The sequence below is a fragment of the Zonotrichia albicollis genome, unplaced genomic scaffold, assembly GCF_047830755.1.
Source record: "Zonotrichia albicollis isolate bZonAlb1 unplaced genomic scaffold, bZonAlb1.hap1 Scaffold_254, whole genome shotgun sequence".
Taxonomy (NCBI): domain Eukaryota; kingdom Metazoa; phylum Chordata; class Aves; order Passeriformes; family Passerellidae; genus Zonotrichia; species Zonotrichia albicollis.
Genome location: NW_027428428.1, coordinates 4,486,308 through 4,511,560, shown reverse-complemented (window position 1 = coordinate 4,511,560; position 25,253 = coordinate 4,486,308). Strand labels below are relative to the sequence as shown.

Below are 25,253 nucleotides of genomic sequence, written 5' to 3'. Positions count from 1 at the left end.
TATTAAAATTCTAAAACAAAACAAAATGACCTTTCAAAATGAAACCAACACAAAGGATCAAAGATGATTTTATTAGAAGTGATTTGCAGAAATTGGCCAGCAGTTTAATGTTTCTGAAACCATCCAGTCATCATTCTCCACACTGCAGCCTTGAGCTCCTGGTTCCTCAGGCTGTAGATGAGGGGGTTCAGGGCTGGAGGCACCACCGAGTACAGAACTGACAGGGCCAGATCCAGGGATGGGGAGGACACAGAGGAGGGCTTCAAGTACAAAGAAGTACCAGTACTGATGAACACGGTGACCATGGCGAGGTGAGGGAGGCAGGTGGAAAAGGCTTTGTGCCGTCCCTGCTCAGAGGGGATCCTCAGCACAGCCCTGAAGATCTGCACATAGGAGAAAACAATGAACACAAAACTGCCAAATGATAAGCAGGCACTTATAACAATTAGCCCATATTCCCTGAGGAAGGATTTGGAGCAGGAGAGCTTGAGGATCTGTGGGATTTCACAGAAGAACTGGCGCAGGGCATTGCCATGGCACAGGGGCAGGGAAAATGTATTAGCTGTGAGCGGAAGAGCAGTGAAAAAGCCACTGGCCCAGGCAGCTGCTGCCATGTGGGCACAAGCTCTGCTGCCCAGGAGGGTCCCGTAGTGCAGGGGTTTGCAGATGGACACAAAGCGGTCATAGCACATGATGGTCAGCAGATAAAACTCTGCTCCAATGAAGAACATAAAGAAAAACAGCTGAGCAGCACATCCTGTGTAGGAGATGTTCCTGGTGTCCCAGAGGGAATTGTGCATGGCTTTGGGGACAGTGGTGCAGATGGAGCCCAGGTCAGTGAGGGCCAGGTTGAGCAGGAAGAAGAACATGGGCGTGTGCAGGTGGTGGCCGCAGGCTACGGCGCTGATGATGAGGCCGTTGCCCAGGAGGGCAGCCAGGGAGATGCCCAGCAAGAGGCAGAAGTGCAGGAGCTGCAGCTGCCGCGTGTCTGCCAATGCCAGCAGGAGGAAGTGCCTGATGGAGCTGCTGTTGGACATTTGCTCTGGCTGGCCAGGGGAACCTGTTCATGGAGAAAAACAGTGAAGAGTTAAAGGAGACACCTGTAACCAAAATCAAAGCCTTTTCCCATACACCCTACCCTGGAACACACAGGTGGTGTTTATTATTTTCAAGTTCTGATGTTTTCTTTATAAGTTCCCCCATGTCTTTCCTGGTATTCTTGGATATCAGACACCCTCAGCATTTTTCCTGCAGTTAGGGAGTACAGAGCAAGATCTGAGAAGCAAAGTGATGAGTGGAGAGTGAGGGGAGATGGTGTGTCATTCTGACCTGTTCAGAGTTTTTTTGAGCTTTAAACTTTCTCAGATGGAGAGTGATCACCTTCCCATGCTTCCCCTAAAATGTCGCCATGTACTGCTGAGAGCAGATGGATTGACGACAGCCCAGCTCCACATTTGCAGCCAAGGGCTCACGTTGCTGATTTCACCAACCCAACAGCATTTTCTGTGTCACAATACCTCTGCCTTTCCCCATCAATCTTATAATTCAGAGATTATCTAGGACAGGTTTGCATCTGGGATTGAAGCTCCCAGCTTGGACTGAAATGTCTGGGACACTTCCAAGTGTCCTTATGATGGCATTGGATGAAGGGAGATGCAGCTCCTTCCCTGGCTGCACTGACAGCATTGCCCAGAGACGGGCACTGGGGACAGCGTCACCCTGAGCCAGCTGTGCCCCTGCCAGAGCCCCCAGGGCCGGGCAGCTGCTCCCAGCCCTGTGCTCTGCAGAGGGAACTGGGCCTGGGGCTGCAGAGCTGCCCCACGGCTCTGCTGCAGCTCTGCCTGCACAGGAGGGGCTGCACGCCTTGGAGCCCCAGCCCTGAGAGCAGAGGCTGGGCTGGGGCACAGGAGGGAGGGGGCTTGTTCAGAGGGAGGGGCTGCACTGGAGGGGATCCTGTGGGCATCTCTAAACTCTCCCTGCCACAACATTGCTGGGTTTTGTTTTCTCTCATTCCCTGCTCTTCTCTCTGCTTCCTGCAGATTTTCCTCCTGCAGGTGTTTCCCTGTGCCTGATCTCTCCCTGCCAGCACTCACAGACCCCAAATCTCTGTGCACTCTCCTTGGACTGACAGAACCCTGCCTGTTTGCAGGGCACTGGCTGGGGGCAGGTTCTGTTTGCAGCCTGGAGAAAGGACAGCTCAGACTGAGCCTGATGGCTCCAGCAATAGTGATCCTGGTCTGTCCATGGGCAGAGTGGCGGAAAGCACATTAGGGATCTTCTGTGAACCTATAGATTACTAAAACTAACAGTTTCAGATCTCTCAGGCACTTTTGAAAATTCATAATTAATAATCAACCACTAATATTTATCCCTCCCTCCCTGCCATGCTCCAATAGTTGGAAACTGAACGCCTGGTCTTTGTAAATATCTTCATTTTTATCAAAATCATTGTCTTGGTAATATTCTACAACTGATCAGAACACCTCAGCATGTCAGAACTTCATGAGCATTTCACCTCCCCTGCACCACAAACACTTAAGAGTTGTACTCACACAGTCTCTAGGCATTGGGATGTTTCAGCTTTAGGAGATGGCTCCAGGAGCTGCAGCTGCATTGTCCTGCAGCCAGAGGTTCCTGTGCCAAGGGCTGGCACTGATTGTGCCCCAGGCACTTCTCAGCACCTTCCCAGCCCTGACTGATTGAAGCTCTCTGTGCCTCTGTGCTGTGCCCGGGCTGGCTGCAGGCAGTGCCCCAGCCCTGCTGGGCTGGAGAAAGGCTGCTCATTGAGGGAAATGTGCTTTTGAAGCTCTTCTTGGTTACCAGGAGCTGCCTCTGTGCCAGGAGCCCAGCTCACCTCAGCAGCAAAGACACAGCACAAGGACTTTAATGAGCCTCTGGGGCTTTGGTGCTTAGGCCCTGACCATCTGTCCCTGAGAGGGAGCTGAAGAAACTTCTCCAGAACTCCAAGGAAGAATCCAACTCCAAACTTTCTTGGACATTTAATGGGTCCCACTGAGGGAAACAACTAAGAAAGTGTCCCCAGGCCCCAGGCAGAGCAGAGAACGGGAGGCAGTGATGACAGGTGGGGACAAAGAGAAGCCAAGTCTTGGTGCCCTCGGGCACAGCAGGGTCTGTGCCACCAAGGGCTGGGAGGAGACACCTTGTCCTGAGGCTCTGGGGCCTCCTGGCACAGCCCCAGCCAGGCTGGGCACTGTCAGCCCCTTGTCCTGCCCTCAGCATCCCCCCCTAGCCCACATCCCAGGGGCCTCAAGGATCTGTGGGAAGGAGTCCCTGGGGAGCCTTGCTCAGGAATGGCCATGGGGGCTCCTGAATACTCCCTGCAGGGACTGCAGGTTTTTGAAAGGACTTTGGGTTTGGCTTTTGCCTTGGAGTCTCTGAGAGGTTTGTGCAATCATGGCCTCCAATTATCTGCTTTAATTAGTCCCTGGAGAGGCTTTGTCAGTACACAGTACACTCTGTGGGGCTCATTAATGCTTCAAGGTACTTCAGTTATTTTAAGGTACTTGGTGTTTCACTTTTGATACTGACTCTGTGACAGGTTTGTGCAATCATAGCCCCAGTTATCTGCTTTAATGAGTCTCTTGAGAGCTTTGTGCTGACACTCAGTGGGGCTCATTAATACCTTGACACACTCAAGTTTTTAAGGTACTTTTTGGATTTAAGAATAATTTTAGATACTTTTAAGGTGTTTCCTTCCCAAACTGAGTCTTTGAGAGGTTTTTGTACCATCCTGACTTCCAATTCTCTCCTACAAGGAGTCCCTGAGGAGCCTGTGTTGGGTATCTTCCCCCTTTCTGTTTTACAAAAAAGATGGAACTGAAAGAATTTTGTAAGTCTTTCTAAAAGCATTCAAACAAACATGGGACAATTAACAATACAACAACAATCACTAAGAGATATAATAATTATGCTTTAGCTTGAAATCATCCAACCCTTTAGACCCTTGGATTGGAAGAGTTCATTGAACCAGTCGTTGTTTTCTACTTGAAGATTCTTGAACCCTTCCTTCAGTATATGAATACTGTTGCGGATTGACTCGCTGTGGCTGGAGAGGTTCATGCAACACATGCCCTCAGAGTCTACACAGCCATGCCCATGTACCCAGAGTAAAAATCTATCGCTGTTCTGCAAGGTGGCATGTCTGATGGTCTCTATGTCTGAGAGCAGGCCACTCAATACAGGGAGGTAGCATTGGTTTGCTTGCTTAACAGGCACCCAAGATGGTCTAATTGTCCTAAAGCTTTAGCTGCAGCCACCCAAGGCAGTCCAAATTGGGGGTCCTACCATCCGATACCTGGATTAAAGTTTGCAAAGCCATCTCTTTGATATCATCCGATACTTCTCGGGGGATACTTGCTGCTTGATCATCTGGTAGGCTGTGTTGTCCTTCTCCAGCTAGATGGTTGATTGTCAATTCTGCCTATGCCTCATTATTAGCATAGTCTGCTATTGATTTAGTAAACACTTCCATCTCCCTTCCCACAGGGTGCATTCTGTAGGTGATAACAGCATGGTCATAATATATTTTAAATCATAGGGGGTTAAGGCATGCTGTAAACATGGCCCTCATTAGTCCATTAAAACAAGGTAAGTCCTTCCTATGGTCTTTAGCTGGCCTACACAGATCCTTGATTTCCCCATAAACCAATGGCTGATACCTGGGATTCTGCCCCCTTCTTCCATACTATACCAGGGCAATGAGGAGTTTCAAGGCTATTTGCCAGTCTCCTTTCTTAACAACTTCTTTCCAGATCCTTTCCCAGGGATCTTCTGGGGTTGAAGAGCGAGATGGATCTGAGGAGTCCAAACCGTCTACTGCGGAGGAAGAATAACTTGGAGCAGAAACATTTGGATTAGAAATAGTGTGACAGTTGGGCTTAGTATCTGTGACCATGGGGTTATATTGTTGCCGGAGGGTGAGGCAAAGGGCACTGCCATTTTGTCAAGTGTTGGGGAGGAAGGGTCTTGATTTAGGATGGCATACCCCTGGGCTGGCATTCTGGAGGCATGGCCCAGGGGGAAGGTGGGATGATTAAAATTGGGGGCGTGACCTGCAGTTCTGGGGGTGGAGTCTGGAGGTGCATTCAGGGTGGAAGAGAAAGTTGTGGTAGCAGGAAGTGGAGGAGCCAAGATGGAGGGAGGACAGTCAGGCTCAGGGGCATCTGGAAAATTTTTAATGACCCACTTCACAATTGATTTTTATTTGTTCTTTGAAGACATTTGGTCATGATCAGTGAGAATTAACTTGGAGCATCCATATACACACCTTTCTACTTTGGAGATCCGGCTGCCCATTTTTCTCTTTCTCCACCTTAGGTGGAGCAGCCACTGGAACACCCCAAATCAATAATGGGATGTGGGTGCATATTGTAAAAATGCAGTAGCAAAATGGGCAATAATTGTCCTGCGTTTCCCTAAACCCACATGCAATCCTACACAGGTGAAACTGTCGTTGTCCCTGGGGATCCTGGCTGAGATCCCTCAAAACAATGATGAATCTGCCAGCCTGACACAATCCAAAATCCCAGGGAGCACTGGCTTATCCATCAGCTAACCACTCTGACGTGACTAAATGTCACGGTCTCTGTTCGGGCGGCAAAGGTCGCAATGAGGGTGGCCGTAACAAACCTTTCTGGTTCCCCAGCTTCAGGGCATGGGTGGTGAAAATGAAAAGAAGCAGATGCTGGGGAAGATGAAACAGGAAACACTTATAAATATGATTGCCTGGCAATACATTTTGAGAATATGGAAACTATAAGTGAGATTGAAATGAAAGCAAGCTTTGAGATACCAAGCCTTAGTTACTGAACAACTGGAAAAAAATGGTATGGCTGGCTGAAGGTAATCCCCTTTAGATGAAACAATACCCTCTGCTTGCAGACAAGTCCAAGGGTCAGAGCAGACCCTACTAGCTATGCGGAAGGGGTCCAAAGAGTACTTTTCAGGGTTTAAAATAAAACACAGTATGGTAATGTAATCATTCTTATAGGCTGTATATAAATGCTATAAGATTTGTATCTTGTATTAGATTGGTTAGTGAAAATTAGAATATGCAGCACAGAAGAAGATTTATTGTATTGTAATGGGAACTCCCCTCCTCTTTCAGGCATCCATTTTTGGCACCTCTTTTGAGCTCCTTTTTTGGGCCTGCTCCGAGCTGTGGCTGGCTGCTTCAAACAAGGCCCCTGCACCCACACTCTTTGCAATAAACCACAACTTCCAAGACCTGGCTTCAGACATCTCTTGTCTCTGTCCGTCCCAACCGTCCTAGCCCCCAGTGATCCTACAAGCAGGATCAATGGAGTTGCCCAAAAAGAACTTTAGTAACAGGGTGAAAAACAATTAACATAGAGAAGTGTTGTGGTGTGTTTTTAGCTTCCGGGTCCCTTCCTCAGGTGTGCCAATATTCCCTTCTCCCTTCCCCCTCGCCCCTTGCTGAGTGTGCACTGTCAATCAGGCTTAACATCCCAGCAAGCCGTCGTGTGGTTGGTCACTTTCAAAAGATGCTCCTCAGGCCTGGGGGACATTGGACCGCATAGGTGTCCCTAGTCCCTTGAGACCCTGCCCCTTTCACCTGGTTGGTAGCTCACCTGTCCCCTCCCCTTCCCCTGTCCCTGAGCTTGAAAGGTTAATCAGACCATGCGGCCGGGATTATGGTGGAGCAGTTGCCCCGGTTCAGACCTCTGTAACCATGGAATAAACATCTGGACATTCAACCCTCCAGCGGAATCCTCTCCTTTTTCTCTTCACCATCGCCAGAAGCTCTCTCTCCTGAGGTAAACAGAGTCCCTGACAAGCCTGGACTTGCTCAGTGCCCTGCTGCAATCTCCAGCAGCCGAGGTATCTCTGGGGTAAAGCACCACAGAAGCCGCCTTTGGCTCAGCAGCGAGGGTCACACTGACCCAGGCACAATCTAACTGGTTATATTGGGACTCATATTCCAATATATTGGCGTCCCTGGGTGGGCAAAGTGACTCCGCAGCCCGAGAACGGACTTGCAGTACCTCAGAGGATCTTCTGGCAGCCGTGCACCCAGCTGAAAGGAGCCTGGCTTCAAGACTCCCAGCTAGAGACTTTGGGAATACTCCCAGGAAAAGTTTCGTGGACTGTTCGGCGCCTCTGGAAAGCCCAGCTTCATTGTGGTGAGCAGATTTTCCAGAGGAAGAAGAGGGTAGCCTCTCTTGCCCACAGAGAGGTCCTTTTCCGGTGAGGAAACCTGCCTGTACCCAGCCACCTACAGCTTCTATTTCACGTGAGTATTTCTGCTTTCGGTAGAGCAGAAGCTCAAAAACAGACTCTGCCGTGAGTTCTGTTCCTTTTTGCTTTTGCATTTTTTGCTGCGCAGCCCCACAGACGGGAGCGTTCTAGCTTTAGCTTTCTGCCGTGTGTTTAGCTGTCTTTTGGAATTCGCGCCGGAGCGGGATCGCTCTCTGCCCTTCCCCCCTGGCTCGGCAGCGTGCTCAGCTCTCTACACGTGGTTGGGAGACTCTCTCTCTCTCTGTGTGCGGGGGAGGGGGGGGCTCTCGGCTCTCTGCTCCGCGGAGGACTCTCTTTCTCTCTCTGTGCGGGGGAGGGGGGGCTCACTTTCCACGTGGCCGGGGGATCTCTCTCGGTGCGGGGGCGGGGAGTGCTCTTCGCACGCGCGGCGGGCCCCCGGTTTCAGTTTGCCACGTGGAGTAGCTGCTCTCTCTGCTCCACGGTGGGGCTGCATTCCACGGCGGAAGAGGCTTTGTTTCTGCCTCGGTTCGGCAGGGCGTGCCCTGCTGCTGCTGCCCGGGGAATTTTAAAAGCAGTATATACAGCTGCATTGTGAAGCTTTTGTCTGCTCGTTATCGCTTTCTATCTGTGGGTTTTTTAGAAATTGGTAGCTGATTTTAGCTTTGTTTTGGTCAGGCGGGATTAAGTACTTTGCTTTTTACATCTAACATGGGTTCCAAACTTAGCATTGTACAAAAAAGAGTGTATTATAATGTTGTTAGCATTTTAGTCAATGGTAATGTGAAATTCTCTAAGGGAAAATTGAAACAGTTTATAAGATGGCTTTTTCTGCAGTTCCCAAACATTTCCCCTGAAGAAATCCACAATATTCAATTCTGGGATAAAGTTGGGAATGAATTGATAACCTTAGGACAATCTGGCAAATCACACTCAGCTAAATTTGTGTTCTGGAGTTTACAAATTCGAACAGCATTGCTCAAACAAAAGGAAATGGAGAAAAAGCCAAATGTAAAGCCATGTACCTCTGCTCACCCTGTTTCTCCCTCTCCTAGCTCTAAAACCCCTAAACCACTTTCCCCAAAACTTGGTATTTTAAAGAGAGCACACTCATTGGGAAGTCGGCTCCCAGAGTGTGCAAGAATACCTGAGTTGTTTTGTTCACAAAGCCCTGGCCAGGCTGCGTGTCTTTCCCAATCCCCTGTATCCCCTCCTCTAAAACCCAGAGCACGTGTTAGCTTTCCGGAGAGCAGTGATGTCCAAAATGGCCCCCAGTCCCTAGGGGGTCCACAAGATGGTGGATGCCACGTGGCATCTTCCCAAACCTGGTCTTCTTCTTCCCAAAATCCTCTTAAGCATTCCAAAATTCCATCCCCATCCCCCTCTCCTCCTGTTCCTCGTGACACCTTCCCCCCTCCCCCCCCTTTCCTGCAGTACCCTCATCTCCACCCCTCTACTCCTCCCAGGGGGCGTCTGCTGACGTGATGTCACCAGGCATCCCCGCCCCCTGCCAGCCCCTTGACCCCGCCCCTTGTTCCCACTGTTGCCCCGCCCCCTGCCAGCCCCTTGTCCCCGCCCCCTCCCTGGGTTCCCACGGTGGGGACACACCCACTGCCTGTCCCCAAACCTGTAGCTGTGATCCCAATGCTGCTGATTCCAGGGATACAGAGCAGGAGACGGCAGACCCAATGCATAGTCCCATGTTGTCACCAGCTCCTGTTACCTTTCAGCCTGCAGCTCAGGGAGGAGCAGCCCCAGCTGCTAATTGGAGTTCTTTTCGACGACAATTGATTAAAGAGATCTGTAAATCTCATAAGGAATATGGTCCGCACAGTCCATATTTCCGTGGCCTTTTAAATTCTTAATTGAATAGGACTGTGGTAATCCCACATGATTTAAAACAGCCTTTTTCCTGCCTCATGACCTCCACGGAATTCAAATTATGGGAATCAGCATTGAAACAACTGCTAAAAGATGCTTTCCCAGGCTTACAGGCCGATCCAAACACAGCGAAAGACAACAGTGGTAACCCTATCACCATTGAGCACCTCTGTGGTGAGGGTCAATGGTCTTCACCCTCTATCCAAGCAACTGCAATTCCTGCAGAAACACTCGAGAAGGTAAAAGAAGCCGCTGAAAAAGCATTCTTTTCCCTCCAACCTGAGGGGCCTTTTGAGCCCTATAGTAAAATTAAACAGTTACCATCAGAGCCCTTTTTGAAACTTGTAGAAAGGCTAACTAGAGCCATTGAAATACAGGTTAAAAAAGAAAATGCTAGGGAAGCAATTTTAGAAGAAATAGTGTTTACAAATGCAAATGAACAGTGTCGAGTGGCAATCCTGAGCCTTCCTATGGAACCTCCCCCTACACTAAAGGATATGCTTCTAGTTTGTAACAGCAAAGTGCCTCTGATGAGTGTTGCTGAAGACACCAGACCAAGGCTGCTGCCAAGACCACCTAAGCGTGTTGCTGTGCCCAGCCCTGCGCCTTTTCCCTCAGCACAGCAGTACCCTGGGCAGCAGCGGAGACCGGCAATGGTTGAGCCCACTAAACCATGCCTGCTTTGTAATAACCTAGGACACTGGAGTAACCAGTGCCCCCTGAAAAGAGAATTTGATGAATTTAGAAATGGCAGGGGAGGTGAACTACAAGCCCTCCCTGGGGGTCAACAACAAAAAAACTGAAAAGGGAGCGCCCGCCTGCCAGGCGTGCAGACATAAAAAGAGCAGGCCAAAAAAATAAGGGTAGCAAAACAAATCAAGCGTGCGATAACATTAACATTTGTGTAAGTGAAGCAGGTGCTTCAAAGACCAAGCCTGCTAGTGTCGACGGAAGGAGACCAGGACATCCAGTTGATCATCACAGGCCAAATTTTATTGATCAGCACAGCGGGTTAAATACAGTTCGTAATTAACTTCATGCATATTGCAAAAGTTGAGCTCAGGATTGGTTAGTTACATATCAGCAGTTACACCTACTTTTACATTCCTATGGTCCTACTTTTGATACTTTCTACATATTCTTAGGAGATATTCAGGACTAATCTCTACTCCCTTTCTCCATGTTGCAGCAAGGCCACTGATTGCAAGCTGCTGACATCTCCTTTCAGCTTGCTGACTGCTGATTTCTCAGCTTGACCAGTGGCAATATGTCAGCATGGCCTTTCTCAGCTAACCAACTATTAATAAAGCTCTCCACATTAAAGCTCCCCACATTTCCCCCGTTTTCTTCTTCTGCAAGGAAATTAGCTTGCCAGGTTTTTGCTATTGTACGGCTGACCATGTTTTGAATGCAATTAAAAACACAAGGCAAAATCAGCAAAAACAGTAAAATTACACCCAGCAGTCCTATAGCATAGATCACAAGGTTTCTTAGCCACGGTCCAAGTCCTAAGCTTTTAAGCCATTCGTCGATTCCTAAACCTTCTTCTTCCTTCAGATTGTGAAGTCCCTGTTGTAGTTCTTTTATCTTACTGTGAATGGACACCGAATGGTCAGACAGATTCATGCAACACATTCCCTCAAATTCTTCACATCCATGTCCTTGTGCTAAAAGCAAAAAATCTATGGCAGCTCTATTTTGCAAAACAGCATGGTTAACACTCTGCACATCTGTGGTTAGCATGTCTAGGATTTGTGATGTCTTGTTCAGTTCACTCTTTGCCCAGCACCCTAATTGCTTTGCTAAATTCATAGCCTTATTGGCAGATCCTCCCGGCAAGATAGTTGAAACAACTACTTGTTTGAATGTGCCCCAAAATTGTGGATCTCCTATCGAGCTGCAGTCTAAGTCATGTATGCTACGTCTCTTTCTGTTTGAATTTTGACTCAGCTGCATTAGCAAGGACACATTAGGATGAAACAATGACAGTTTACCCAAATAACAGGGTCCACCCTGTGGTCTAGCTGGTATACCATTCCACACTCTGTCTCCGCAAATTAAAAATATTCCCGTGGGTAATTTCATTGGTGCAGTGATTTTTGTGCTGTTACATTTACTGTAATGCTGCGGAGAGATTCCACTCACATTCAGGAATGAATCTAGGGTGGCCCATGTTTCTTGTGGTCGGTTTGAAGACTTAAAGCTAAACCATCCACCAGCTGTAGTGTTAGACAAACTGGCGTTTGTACTGCCAAAAAGGTCCAATTCCTCAGGAGGAGAGTGCAAAGCACAGAATACGCTGCATTTCTCTCCCATAGAGCTTTCCTTAATTGTACCAACAACTCATACAATCGTTTATTATTCACTTCCTTAATTGCTGCTTCCTCTATTCGTTTGGCTACTCCTGCAACATACATAGAGTCTGTAACCACATTTAAAGGTCCCTGTAAGTTGGATACTGCCCATACTACTGCCAACAATTCCAAAGTTTGTAAACTATCCGCAGGGTCTGCTGTGATGATTTGATGTTTCCATTATCCTTTTTCTTGCCAAGTGACAGCAGCATGCCTTGACTTCTTTCCTGCATTGGTAAAGGCTGTAACAGCTCCTTCTATAGGGCATTCTTCTCTCAAGGGTCGAGTAATCCAGTTCCATTCTGTCATCCATTGCAAAACTCTAGGCACTAATTTGCTGGTATCCACTTTTGCAGACGATGTCAATAATGCTTCCTGTAAATCCTTTGAGTTAATCAGGTACCAGTCCAAGGTTTCTTTTTCCATAGGCAGTCTAATGGTAGCAGGTTCTCTACCATCCACTTCAAGAATTCTGAGACGTCCTTTTTTAACTAATGCAGCCAATTGTTCAATTTTTGAACATATTGTTTTCTTATGCTGTAATGGTGGAGACAACCATTCCAACACCTGTATCTCCCCCGTTTTCTCCTGTTGTTGAGAGAGAGCACCAAGCAGGTGGCAAGGGCTATTCCAGATAGTAAGGTCAATAGGGTGGTCGAGTTGTCGACGAGACACGTACCCCTGTTGTACACAGTCACTGATTTGTTGCAAGGCAAGACGATGCTCCTGTGTCAGGCATACAGGAGTAGTAGGGTCAACACCCTTTAATAAAGGCCGCAGGGTTTCTAACAAATGATTCGGTATTCCCACAATAGGCTTTAGCCACTGTAAGTCCCCCAGTAATTTCTGTGCATCATGTAGAGTCTTAATGTCCAGTTGTAACTCCAATTTTTGAGGTATCACTTTTTGATCCATCAAAGTCCATCCCAAATATTTCCAGGGCTTTGTAGTTTGAATTTTCTCTGAAGCAATATCAAGTGAATATGCAGCAAGGGTATTTCTAATAATGTCAATCTGCAAAGAGGAAAATGGTTGTTGCTGTGCAAACAAGATATCGTCCATGTAATGATATATTATAGTTGCTGGCCATCTGCGACGTAGTGGCTGCAATGCTGCGTCAACATAAAGCTGACATAAAGTCAGGGAATTTCGCATGCCCTGTGGCAAACAAATCCATTCAAATCTTTTATCTGGTTCTCCACGATTTATTGCTGGTAAAGTAAAGGCAAATCTTTTTGCATCATTAGGATGCAGGGCAATGGTGAAGAAACAGTCCCTTAAGTCGATGATTAAGAGTGGCCAGTGTTCTGGAATCATAGCTGGATTAGGAAGACCAGGCTGTAAGGCCCCCATAGGTTCCATTTGATCATTTACAGCCCGCAAATCATGTATTAAACGATATTTCCCTGATTTCTTTTTGATCACAAAAATAGGTGTATTCCAGGGGCTCGTGGAAAGTCGTAAATGTCCCTTTGAATATTGTTCCTCCACTAATTCATGAGCATGCATAAGGCTTTCCCCTTTTAGAGGCCATTGCTTAACCATCACCGGTGTATCTGTTTTCCAGGTGAGTGGAATGGGGAAAGTCCAAGCAATGGCAATTACCCCAAAGGGTGCTGATTAGTTAACACCACTCCCAGTTGTGTTAAAATGTCCCTTCCAATTAGGCAGGAGACTGTAGGAGGCAGTTGCACAATTGAAAACACAGCAGATATTTGTTGATCCTCAATGGACACAGACAAAGAAGGCGACCTGCTTGCCAATGTAAATCCTCCTACTCCGGTGAGCATGTTTGCTGATGGGAATAGAGGCCAATGCTGTGGCCATGCCTCTGGAGAAATAATGCTGGTATCTGCTCCTGTATCCAATAATCCATAAAGGGTTATGCTTTGATGCCCATAAGTAACTGTGACCTTTTGCTTTGGTCTGTTTTGTAAATCCACAGTTAAAAGTGTAACACCAGTGGAGCCAAAACCTTTTTCATCCCGTGCTTGTTCAGTAAATGGTTGTATTCCAGAGGTCATTTGTGATAGTGGTATCAATTGTGCAATACGTTGTCCTTTTGTAATTTTAATTGGAGGATAGAGGGTGTAAGCCATGATTTGTATTTCCCCTGTAAAGTCTGCATCAATAACTCCAGGCAAAACAAATAATCCCAACATAGTTGTAGAAGAGCGTCCTAATAATAATGCTCCACATGTTTGTCCATTTAATATAAGAGGACCCTTTACTCCAGTTGGTATTTGCTCCCTGTTGTTGCGGGTTGCAGACAAGAGGTGGCTGCGATGTCGCGGCAGCTGGTGCTGGTGTCTCTGATGTCACGGCAGCTACTTGTGTCTGGGCGCGGCCCCCGTGAAACGCGCTCTGCTGACAGTTTCCCGACCGCCGTCTACAAGCTGTGGTGTTGTGGGAGCTGGATCGGCAGTGTTGACACCATACACCAGTTGCTCTGCAGGCTCGGCGTGCGTGTCCCTCATTGCCGCACGGGTAACACTTGATAAATGGCTTTGAACCTCCTTGCGTGAATGAGCCGCTTCGGAGAGGAGCAAGGGCAGCTAACACCTGATTCTGAGCAGCTAACACCTGATTCTGATTAGACTCTGCCTGCTTTTGTAACCCCAATCCTAACTCCTTTATAGCATCTACTAGAAATGCCTGCGAAGCAGTTGGCATTAATGCCATTCGCTCTAATGCTTCCTCAATGGTCCAATTTGCTCCCAAAGTAGATAATACTCTTTGGGTTGCTGGATTACTATTTTGCAAAGCACACTGCTTCAATATTGCCCCCTTAAGAAAGTCTGCCACACCGGCCCAATCTATAGCAGCAGCCGCCCTATCGATAAAATTTCCAAATGATTCTTCTCTACCTTGCTTAATACCCATATAAATTGGTAATCCCCCTGGCTCTTTAACCATATCTATTGCTGTACGCACCAATCTCATAGTCTCTCTAAGCTTATCTGGTCCCAATATCATCTGTGCCTCTGTACGCAGAAATGCTCCTAATCCCATAAGTTCATCCACTGTCACTCCATGCAATGGATCTCCCGGAGCCCGTTGTACAGCAACTGACTCATTTACTAATGCTTGCCAATGTGCATTAAACAATAATTGTTGATGCTGAGTAAATATTAAACGCACTATCCCTTTTAAATCATTTGGGCATAAAATCTGAGTGTTAAAGAGATAATCTAACATTTGCTTAACAGGTTCACTTTTTACACCAAACTGACTAACTGTAGAACGTAGCTGAGCTAACAACTTCCAATCTAAGGCAGAATATGCTGCCACATTATGCATTAAATTCCCCTGTGCATCATATTGTGGTGTATAAGTAACAGGACATGCAAGACTAGAAGCAATTTCTACGGCTTCACCATCTCCTATTTGCATCGCCTCTTTTGCCAAAGCAGACCAAGCCTCCCTCCTTTGTTTAGCCATTTCCCCCCATAGATCACGGTGTGCCCCTGGGATGGGAGCTGGCTCTTTGGAGGTGCTATGCTGCTGGCATTTTAGTGCAGGCACTGAGTTTTCGCACAGGGAAGGCAGTAAAGCAGAGGCTGGCTCGCGCGGGGGAAGCGGCCCCCCCGCTGGGGCTGTCAGTGAAGCCGGGGCTGGCTCGCGCACAGCCGGAGCCGGTTCGCGAGGGGGAAGGACCCCCCCGCTCCCCGCCGGAGCTGTAACCGGAGCCTGCTCAGGCAGAGCCGCCGCAGGCAGAGCCGGTGCGCGTGGGGGAGAGGATCCCCCCCCCCGCCGGAGCTGTAACCGGAGCCGGCCTGCCCAGGGGTAGCGGCGGAGGCAAAGCAGGAGGCGGAGGCGAAGCTGGCTTGCTCCCACCCCCACCATCCGACCCGCCTGAAGCCGGCTGTGGAGGCAAAGCTGGCTTGCTTTTACCTCTCCCACCCGGCTCGCCTTCCCCCTCAGACAAGGGAGGCGCAGACGGTTCCGCACTTTCTATAGGCATGTCCTCAACACCACTATGCTGGGGATTTTTAGGCATAAGTATCTTAGTTACAGAAGGTGCTAAAGGGTCATCCTCACGACCATATCCTATATTCCTCTTATGAGCTTCTGTAGCCCTTTCTGCTGCCTTTCTCTCAGAGACCTGCTGAAGCAATGCATTATACACCACCTGCCATAATTTCCCAAACTTTTTAGCTGATTTATCCCCATCTAACACAGAGTCCATTAACACCTCTCCAAAATTTTTCCACTCTGAAAGCTCATGTACTGTATGTGGGTTAGTAAACATACCTATAGAATGACCATAAGCTAACAACCCCGGTAATTCCTTTTTTAAATCTATCTCTTTTACCCCTCGCTTTTCCAAATATGAGGAGAATAAATCATATGCCGCTTGCCTATCCATACCTATTCAGTGCACACTTTTGCAGCTCCAGACTTCGGCGGCATGTAGAGGCTTGAGCAATCCTCAGGGGTGCTTTTTATAAATAATCCAGTCTTTGTAAATAATCCGGCACCGTCCCGCTGCAAGGACCCTCACCCAACTTCCGGACCGTGGCGACTTCCCTTTTTTCTTTGTAATCCGAGAAAAAAGGACAGGGGTTTAACGTTGCCGCATCGTTGCCTGCAGCGTTTTTGCCCGCATTCTCCACCATTTGTCGACGGAAGGAGACCAGGACATCCAGTTGATCATCACAGGCCCAATTTTATTGATCAGCACAGCGGGTTAAATACAGTTCGTAATTAACTTCATGCATATTGCAAAAGTTGAGCTCAGGATTGGTTAGTTACATATCAGCAGTTACACCTACTTTTACATTCCTATGGTCCTACTTTTGATACTTTCTACATATTCTTAGGAGATATTCAGGACTAATCTCTACTCCCTTTCTCCATGTTGCAGCAAGGCCACTGATTGCAAGCTGCTGACATCTCCTTTCAGCTTGCTGACTGCTGATTTCTCAGCTTGACCAGTGGCAATATGTCAGCATGGCCTTTCTCAGCTAACCAACTATTAATAAAGCTCTCCACAATAAAGCTCTCCACATGCTAGTCCACTGTTGAAGGTGAAACAAAATAAGCTTTGTTATGATTTAAGTGATCCTGTATTAACCACATCTTCTGTCAATGAGCCTTACAGGTTGCAGCTGACAGAGTCACTCCACCTGAAGGACACTGACTGGCATTTTGTCTCTGTAAATCCTGAACAGAAGGGTACTTGGAACCAAATTCGTTGTAAGTACATCGTCATTGGGGACACCCACACACCACAAGAGATCAAAATTGCTCTGGGAATGACAACATCAGATCCCAAGCAATTTGTTCTCGGCCTGCACTGTTTCCACCCACCCCTGTTTCTTCCCAAGGGACAAATTGTTGCTCAAGCTATCCCTGTGCCATCTTTACCTGAAAATATCGAAAAACAAGGGCCCACAGTCGCCTGGGTCCAAGTTATTGGGACAGATAAACCCAAATTGTGGTGCAATGTCAGTGGGGGTGGGGAGTCTAAACGCATTGAGATGCTTGTAGACACAGGTGCAGACTGCACAGTGATTCCAGTACAAGACTGGCCAGCACACTGGCCTTTACAAAATGTTGCCAGTCACCTTCGAGGTGTAGGAGGTCTGCAATTGGCAAAACAATCCAAAAGCATTATTCAATTCGAGGGTCCAAACGGACAATTGGCAAATATCCCTCCATTTGTGTTAGATTATTCAGAACCTTTGTTAGGGAGAGATTTAATGGCCCAGTGGGGTGTCACAATTGATATTCCAGACTCTCCACAGCATTTTTGTGCAGCAGTCATTGAACAACAGCGCCCCACCCAAAAACTGAAGTGGAAAACAGACGAACCAGTTGATGTGAAACAGTGGCCACTCAGTAAACAAAAAATAAAGGTGCTTGAGGAACTAGTACAAGAGCAACTAAGAACGGGCCACATTGTGGAGACCATGTCCCCATGGAACTCTCCAGTGTTTGTCATCCAAAAAGCTGACAGAAAGAGGTGGCGCCTCCTTTGTGACCTCCGACAAATTAATAATGTAATTGAAGGTATGGGTTCTCCCCAACCTGGTATGCCATCCCCAACAATGCTTCCCCAAGACTGGAAATTAGCTGTTATTGATATTAAAGATTGTTTTTTCCAAATCCCATTGCACCCTGACGATGCACCGCATTCTGCATTCTCAGTCCCTTCTATCAATTTAGAAGCTCCTATGAAAAGGTACCATTGGACCGTTCTTCCTCAGGGCCTAAAGGTATCTCCAGCTATCTGCCAGTGGTATGTTTCTTCCCTGCTTTCCCCAGTACGTGCAGCCGCAGAGAAGGCCATCATCTATCATTATATGGATGATATCCTTGTGTGTGCCCCCAATGATGATTTACTCACACATGCGCTTGACCTAACGATCGATGCATTGATTGTTGCAGGGTTCGAGCTCCAGGAACAGAAAATTCAAAAGATGCCACCTTGGAAGTATTTGGGCTTAGAAATTGGAAATAGGACCATTGTTCCTCAAAAACTAGAAATCAATCCAAGGATCAAGACCCTTGCGGATGTCCACAAGTTGTGTGGGTCTTTGAATTGGGTAAGACCATGGCTTGGTCTGACTAATGAAGACCTTGCCCCTCTTTTCAATTTATTGAAAGGGGGAGAGGACCCAGGTGCTCCTAGGTCTATTACCCCAGAGGCACGGAAAGCTCTAGAAAAGGTTCAGATTGCAATGTCCACAAGACAGGCCCACCGATGCCGGCCTGATCTGCCATTCAAATTTATCATCCTAGGTAAGTTGCCACACCTCCATGGAATTATTTTCCAGTGGGAGGAAAAACAAACACCTAAGGCAAAGGACTCACCAAAAAAGGACCGGGACCAGAGGGACTCTCTCTTGATCATAGAATGGGTTTTCCTCAGTCACAAAAGGTCCAAGAGACTGACAAAGCCTCAGGAACTGGTAGCAGAACTGATCCGGAAAGCAAGGACCCGGATCAGGGAGTTAGCAGGATGGATTTCAAGTGCATTCACATTCCAGTTGAGTTAAAATCAGGTCAAAATACTATGAAGATACTGGAACAATTGTTTCAAGAAAATGAAGTGTTGCAGTTTGCTCTGGATTCCTACTCAGGACAATTTTCGGTAGCACGGCCCGCTTGCAAATTGTTTGAACAAGATGTTCAATTTACTTTAAAATTAAGAACTGCTCTAAGTAGGAGACCTTTAAAAAGGGCTCTAACTGTCTTTACAGATGCGTCCGGGAGGTCACACAAGTCTGTTATGACTTGGAAAGATCCTCAAACCCAGCAGTGGGAGACGGACATTGCTGAGGTGGAAGGTTCACCTCAGGTTGCTGAATTGGCTGCGGTTGTTAGGGCTTTTGAAACGTTCTCAGAACCATTTAATCTGATTACAGACTCTGCATATGTGGCAGGAGTAGTATCCAGAGCAGATCAAGCAATACTGCAAGATGTATCTAACATTGCACTTTTTGAATTGCTCTCAAAACTGGTAAAGTTAGTCACTCACCGAGAGCAACCCTTTTATGTGATGCATGTCAGGTCACACACTGACTTGCCAGGGTTTATCGCTGAAGGCAACAGAAGGGCAGATGCTCTTGCTGCACCTGCAGTGATGCCCACTCTCCCAAATGTTTTTGAACAGGCAAAAATCAGCCACCAGCTTTTCCACCAAAATGCACCTGGCCTGGTTCGCCAGTTTAACATCACTCGAGAACAGGCCAAAGCGATTGTGGCCACGTGCCCAAATTGCCAACAACATGCACTCCCTACAGTGAGTACGGGAGCAAACCCAAGGGGACTGAACAGTTGTGAACTGTGGCAAACAGATGTAACACACATACAGGTTTTTGGACGGCAGAAATATGTTCATGTTAGTGTAGATACCTTTTCTGGAGCGGTCTATGCTTCTGCCCACACAGGAGAGTCATCTATTGATGCTATTAAGCACCTCTTACAGGCCTTTTCTTTCATGGGCATCCCCAAGGAGCTGAAAACTGATAATGGGCCTGCTTATAAATCCAAGGAATTCGGGAGCTTCCTGCAGCAATGGGGAGTAGAGCACAAAACTGGCATCCCCTACTCCCCTACAGGTCAAGCCATTGTAGAAAGAACTCACCGTGATATTAAAAGGGTCCTGGACCAGCAACAACAGGTTCTGAAAGTAGAACCTCCCCACATCCGGTTATCCAGGGCACTATTCACAATCAATTTTCTGAATTGTTCTTTTGACAGCCTGAACCCACCCATCCTACGCCACTTTGGGGGGAACAGTCACAGGTTGATGAAAGAAAAACCTCCAGTTTTAGTAAAGGACCCTGAGACTTGGAAAATGGTGGGACCTTACAAATTGGTTACTTGGGGACGTGGATACGCCTGTGTGTCCACCCCCTCTGGTTTAAGGTGGGTTCCTTCCAAATGGATAAAGCCCTATGTTCCCAAAGTCTCAGAGAAATCTGCAGAAGCACCCCAGGTTGCTCACGCTGCCTGGAGAAGAAAACGCCGCACGCGTTCTCTGGAGGAAATTCCATTTAAGCCTCCTATCTGGAATAGTTTGTAATGTATGTTTGTCTCAAGTTTTTGTACCAGTTTAGATCCCACTGTTCGTGTGTAGCCTCGAGACGTCATGAGACTGAGCCTGCTTCTCGTCCTACTCGTGATCATCCCACCTGCAATCTCCTACATAGTACTGCAGCCCAAACCACATATGGACTACCTCAATAAAGGTTCTCAGACATCAACAGAGAAACTGACAACGAGCTGAATGGACTTTTCAATGGCTGGGGACTCTCGGGCTGGTTGGGATCTATTCTGAAAACTGTAATTTTAGTGCTGCTTATTTTAGTTGTAGTTATTGTAGTTTTTAGCATTGTTTTTGGAGTAATCAGACGCATGGTTCTCAAGTTAATCTCAAGCTCATCTCCCCCTCCTGAGGTCTACCATTTGGAAGCCCTCAGTGCTCCAGTGGATGACCTAGAAGCCTCAGTAGAATCATTCTGCACCATAAACACAGTCCTCTTCTTTTTAAACAAAACTAGGGGGAGATGTTGTGGTGTGTCGCAATATCCTGTTTTACCTTCTCCCTTCCCCCTCGCCCCTCGCTGAGTGTGCCCTGTCAATCAGGCTAACATACCAGCAAGGCGTCCTGTGATAGGTGACCCTAGTACCTGGAGACCCTGCCCCTTCACCTGGTTGGTGACTCACCTGTCCCCTCCCCTTCCCCTGTCCTGAGCTTAAAATGTGAATGAGACCATGCGGCCCCTATTCTGTTATCAGCAGTAGCCCAGTGCAGACATATCTGTGCTCATGGAATAAACATCTGGCTACCTTCTAGCAGAATCCGCTCCCTTCTTTTCTTCACCATCGCCAGAAGCTCTCCCCTGAGGAGAACGGAGTCCTGTCTTGTGCCCCGCTGCACTCTGCCGCCAGCGAAGGTATCTTTGAGGTAAAACACCGCAGAGCTGCCTGTGGCCCAGCAGCGAAGGTCAGAACTGGCCTGGGCACCATCTAACTGGTTATATTGGGATACCTATTCCAATAGGCTTCTCTTTGTCCCCACCTGTCATCACTGCCTCCAGTTCTCTGCTCTGCCTGGGGCCTGGGGATACTTTCTCAGTGGTGTCCAGCAGTGGGACGCATTAAAAGTCCAAGAAAGTTTGGGGTTGGATTCTGCCTTGGGGTTCTGGAGAGGTTTCTTCAGCTCCCTCTCAGGGACTGATGTCCAGGGCCTGAGCACAAAGCCCCAGAGGCTCATTAAAGTCCTGGTGCTGTGTCTGTGCTGCTGAGCTGGGCTGGGCTCCTGGCACAGAGGCAGCTCCTGGTAACCAAGCAGAGCTTCAAAAGCACATTTCTCTTGATGAGCAGCTCTTCTGCCAGCCCAGCAGGGCTGGGGCACTGCCTGCAGCCAGCCCGGGCACAGCACAGAGGCACAGAGAGCTTCAATCAGTCAGGGCTGGGAAGGTGCTGAGAAGTGCCTGGGGCACAATCACTGCCAGCCCTTGGCACAGGAACCCCTGGCTGCAGGACAATGCAGCTGCAGCTCCTGGAGTGATCCCCGAAAACTGGAACATCCCAATGCCTACAGACCCTGTGAGTACAACTCTGGGTATTTCTGGTGCAGGGGAGGTGGAATACTCATGAAGCTCTGACATGCAGAGGGGTTCTGCTAAGTCATAGAATATTTCCAAGAAGGGTTTTTTGACAAAAATTCAGAAATGTCCCAAGAGTTTGTATTCAGTTTTCCACGATTGGAGACTAACAGGAAGGGCGGGTTAAATATTAAAGATAGTATGTATTATAATTTATGAATTTGGACAAGTACTTGAGACATCTGAACTGTTACTTTAAGTGATCCATGGGTTCACAGGAGATCCCTAGTGTGCTTTCAGCCACTCTGCCCATGGACAGCACAAGCATCACCTTTGCTGGAGCCATCAGGCTCAGTCTGAGCTGTCTTTTCTCCAAGCTGCAAACAGAACCTGCCCCAGCCAGTGCCCTGCAAACAGGCAGGGTTCTGTCGGGCCAAGGAGAGGGCACAGAGATTTGGGCTCTGTGAGTGCTGGCAGGGAGAGCTCAGGCACAGTCAAACACCTGCAGGAGGAAAATCTCCGGGAAGCAGAGAGAAGATTGGGCAATGAGAGAAAAAAAACCCCAGCAATGCTGTGGCAGGGAGAGTTTAGAGATGCCCACAGGATCCCCTCCAGTGCAGCCCCTCCCTCTGAACAAGCCCCCTCCCTCCTGTCCCCCAGCCCAGCCTCTGCCCTCAGGGCCGGGGCTCCAAGGCGTGCAGCCCCTCCTGTGCAGGCAGAGCTGCAGCAGAGCCGTGGGGCAGCTCTGCAGCCCCGGGCCCAGTTCCCTCTGCAGAGCACAGGGCTGGGAGCAGCTGCCCGGCCCTGGGGGCTCTGGCAGGGGCACAGCTGGCTCAGGGTGACGCTGTCCCCAGTGCCCGGCTCTGGGCAATGCAGTCAGGGCAGCCAGTGAAGGAGCTGCATCTCCCTTCACCCAATGCCATCATAAGGACACTTGCAAGGCCCTGTGAGATTTCAGTCCAGGCTGGGAGCTTCAACCCATAATGCAAACCTGTCCTAGAGTATCTCAGAGTTTTAAGATTGATGGGGAAAGACAGAGGTGTTGTGACGCTGAAAATGCTGCTGGGTTGGTGAAATGAGCAGAGAGAGTCCTTGGCTACAAAAATGGAACTGGGCTGTGGTGGATCCATCTGCTCTCAGCAGTGCCTGGGGTTTTTAAGAGAAACACGGGAGTGTGAACATCCTCCACCCGAGAAAAGTGAAAGCCCAGAGAAACTGCAAACAGTATGAAGTGACAGATCATCTGCCCCCAGTTTCCACTCATTATCTTGCCTCAGGGAAACCACTCTGTTCTACCAGAGGGCAGCAGAAACACTGAGGGTTTCTGATATCCAAGAATACCAGGAAGTACATGGAAAGAGCTTAAAAAGAAAACATCAGAACTCTTAAACACAAGAGCATGTCCATGTGTGTTATAAAGGAGGGTGTGTGGGAAATGGCTTTGATTTTGGTTACAGGTATCTCCTCTAACTCTTCACTGTCCTTTATCCATGAACAGGTCCCCATGTGCAGCCCCAGCAAATGTCCAACAGCAGCTCCATCAGGCACTTCCTCCTGCTGGCATTGGCAGACACGCGGCAGCTGCAGCTCCTGCACTTCTGCCTCTTGCTGGGCATCTCCCTGGCTGCCCTCCTGGGCAACGGCCTCATCATCAGCGCCGTAGCCTGCGGCCACCACCTGCACACGCCCATGTTCTTCTTCCTGCTCAACCTGGCCCTCAGCGACCTGGGCTCCATCTGCACCACTGTCCCCAAAGCCATGCACAATTCCCTCTGGGACACCAGGAACATCTCCTACTCAGGATGTGCAGCCCAAGTCTTTCTGATTTTCTTCTCTCTTACAACAGAGATCTATCTCCTGACCATCATGTGCTATGACCGCTATGTGTCCATCTGCAAACCCCTGCACTACAGGACCCTCCTGGGCAGCAGAGCTTGTGCCCACATGGCAGCAGCTGCCTGGGCCAGTGCCTTTCTCAATGCTCTCATGCACACGGCCAATACATTTTCCCTGCCCCTGTGCCATGGCAATGCCCTGGGCCAGTTCTTCTGTGAGGTGCCCCAGATCCTCAAGCTCTCCTGCTCACACTTCCACCTCAGGGAACTTGGGCTCATTGTGATTAGTGCCTTTTTAGCATTTGGCTGTTTTGTGTTCATTGTTTTCTCCTATGTGCAGATCTTCAGGGCTGTGCTGAGGATCCCCTCTGAGCAGGGACGGCACAAAGCCTTTTCCACCTGCCTCCCTCACATGGCAGTGGTCTGTCTGTTCATCAGCATCTCATTTTTTACCTACCTGAAGCTCCCCTCCATCTCCTCCCCTTCCCTGGATCTGACCCTGTCAGTTCTGTACTCGGTGGTGCCTCCAGCCCTGAACCCCCTCATCTACAGCCTGAGGAACCAGGAGCTCAAGGCTGCAGTGTGGAGACTGATGACTGGATGGTTAGAGAAAAATTAAACTGCTGGCCAATTTCTGCAAATCACTTGTAACCAAAGTCATATTTGATCCTTCTTGTTGGTTTCATTTTGGACGTCATTTTACTTTGTTTTAGAATTTTAATATTGTCAAACAAAAAATGGCACGGCTTCTGCCATTTCTCATTTTGTTTCTCTTCACCATCCCTGTTCTGAAAGACTGTGTCAATGAGGGGCTGCGCTCTCAGAAGCTTTAAAAAAACTAAAGGATCTCCCAGCAGAGTTTTCTGCAGAGATGTCCTTTTGTTGCCTTCTCTGGAGCTGCAGCAGCAATGTCTGTGTGCAGAGCTGGGGCAGATCAGTGCTGGCCCAGCAGCTGTGCCCAGCAGAAGCAGCACTTGGTGTTGCCAGTGCTGCTGCCGTGGCCCTGCCCCGCTGCCCTGGTGGCCCTGGTGTTGCTGCAGGGCCTGAGTGCTCTCGGGGCCGGGCACAGCCCTGGGGGTGGCAGTGCCGGGGCTGCAGCAGGGACAGGCCATGGGCACTGCTGGGGCAGCGCTGACGCCTCAGGCCAGGGCCTGGGGGCTCCAGGCTCCTTGCCCAGGCTCTCTCAAGAACACACCCAGGCCAATGCTCAGCACAGAAACCCCCGTGAGCAGCCCCAGGCTGGCCGTGGGCAGGCTGGGGGCAAACAGCATGGCTGGGGCTCTGCAAGGGCCCTGGGGCAGACGGGAAGGAGCAGCAGAGCAGGGGCTGATCCATCCCCAGTGCACTGCACAGCCCAGGGCAGCGTCCCAGAGCATCCTCATGGAGCTGCCAACAACATCCCCCCTCTGCAGCCCTGGCCTCTCCCCCAGCTCACACAGGTGCCCCATCCTTGCAGGCACAGACACGGCAGCACTGGCTCAGCAGCCCCTGTTTGCATTGCACAGAGCAGGGGGAGCACCCCCATGCTGTTGCTGTGGGGACATGAACCTGAGGGAGCACAAATGCCATCAGCCCCTGGGGCCAGCGAGGGCTGGGGGACACCAGGGAAACCACTCAGCTTTGTCCTGGCCTCTGCAGTCAGCCAGAAAGTTTGTTCCCATCAGCTGGGAGTTTCCTGTGCCACTGCAGACGCTGTTGCTCAGAGCCAGGGCTGCCTGGCATCCACCCTCAAACTGCCCTGAGAATTTCTTTTGCTTCATCTTTGCTTTCTTTGCTCTTCCCTTGTACAGATTTCTTTATTTTGCCCAGGCCTTTCCCCTCTCCATCTCCCAGCACAGCACGTCCCCCAGCTTCAGGACAACACCTCTGCCATCGCTGTCCTG

At 48.9% G+C, this 25,253-nt stretch overlaps 1 protein-coding gene across 1 annotated transcript; it reads left to right on the top strand.

Moving 5' to 3' along the window:
• The first annotated feature begins 303 nt into the window (after positions 1–303).
• On the top strand, positions 304–23,989 carry LOC141727804 (olfactory receptor 6C3-like). The gene is made up of 3 exons (XM_074534093.1): positions 304–311; positions 23,320–23,434; positions 23,876–23,989. The coding sequence occupies exons 1-3, from the start codon at positions 304–306 to the stop codon at positions 23,987–23,989; spliced, it is 237 nt and encodes a 78-aa protein (XP_074390194.1).
• Positions 23,990–25,253: the final 1,264 nt, after the last annotated feature.

Excerpts from the sequence above, each read along its gene's own strand:
- LOC141727804 (XM_074534093.1), top strand. Across the intron at positions 23,435-23,875 it reads GCTATGTGTCCATCTGCAAA|GTTCTGTACTCGGTGGTGCC; the intron begins CCCCTGCACTAC and ends CTGACCCTGTCA.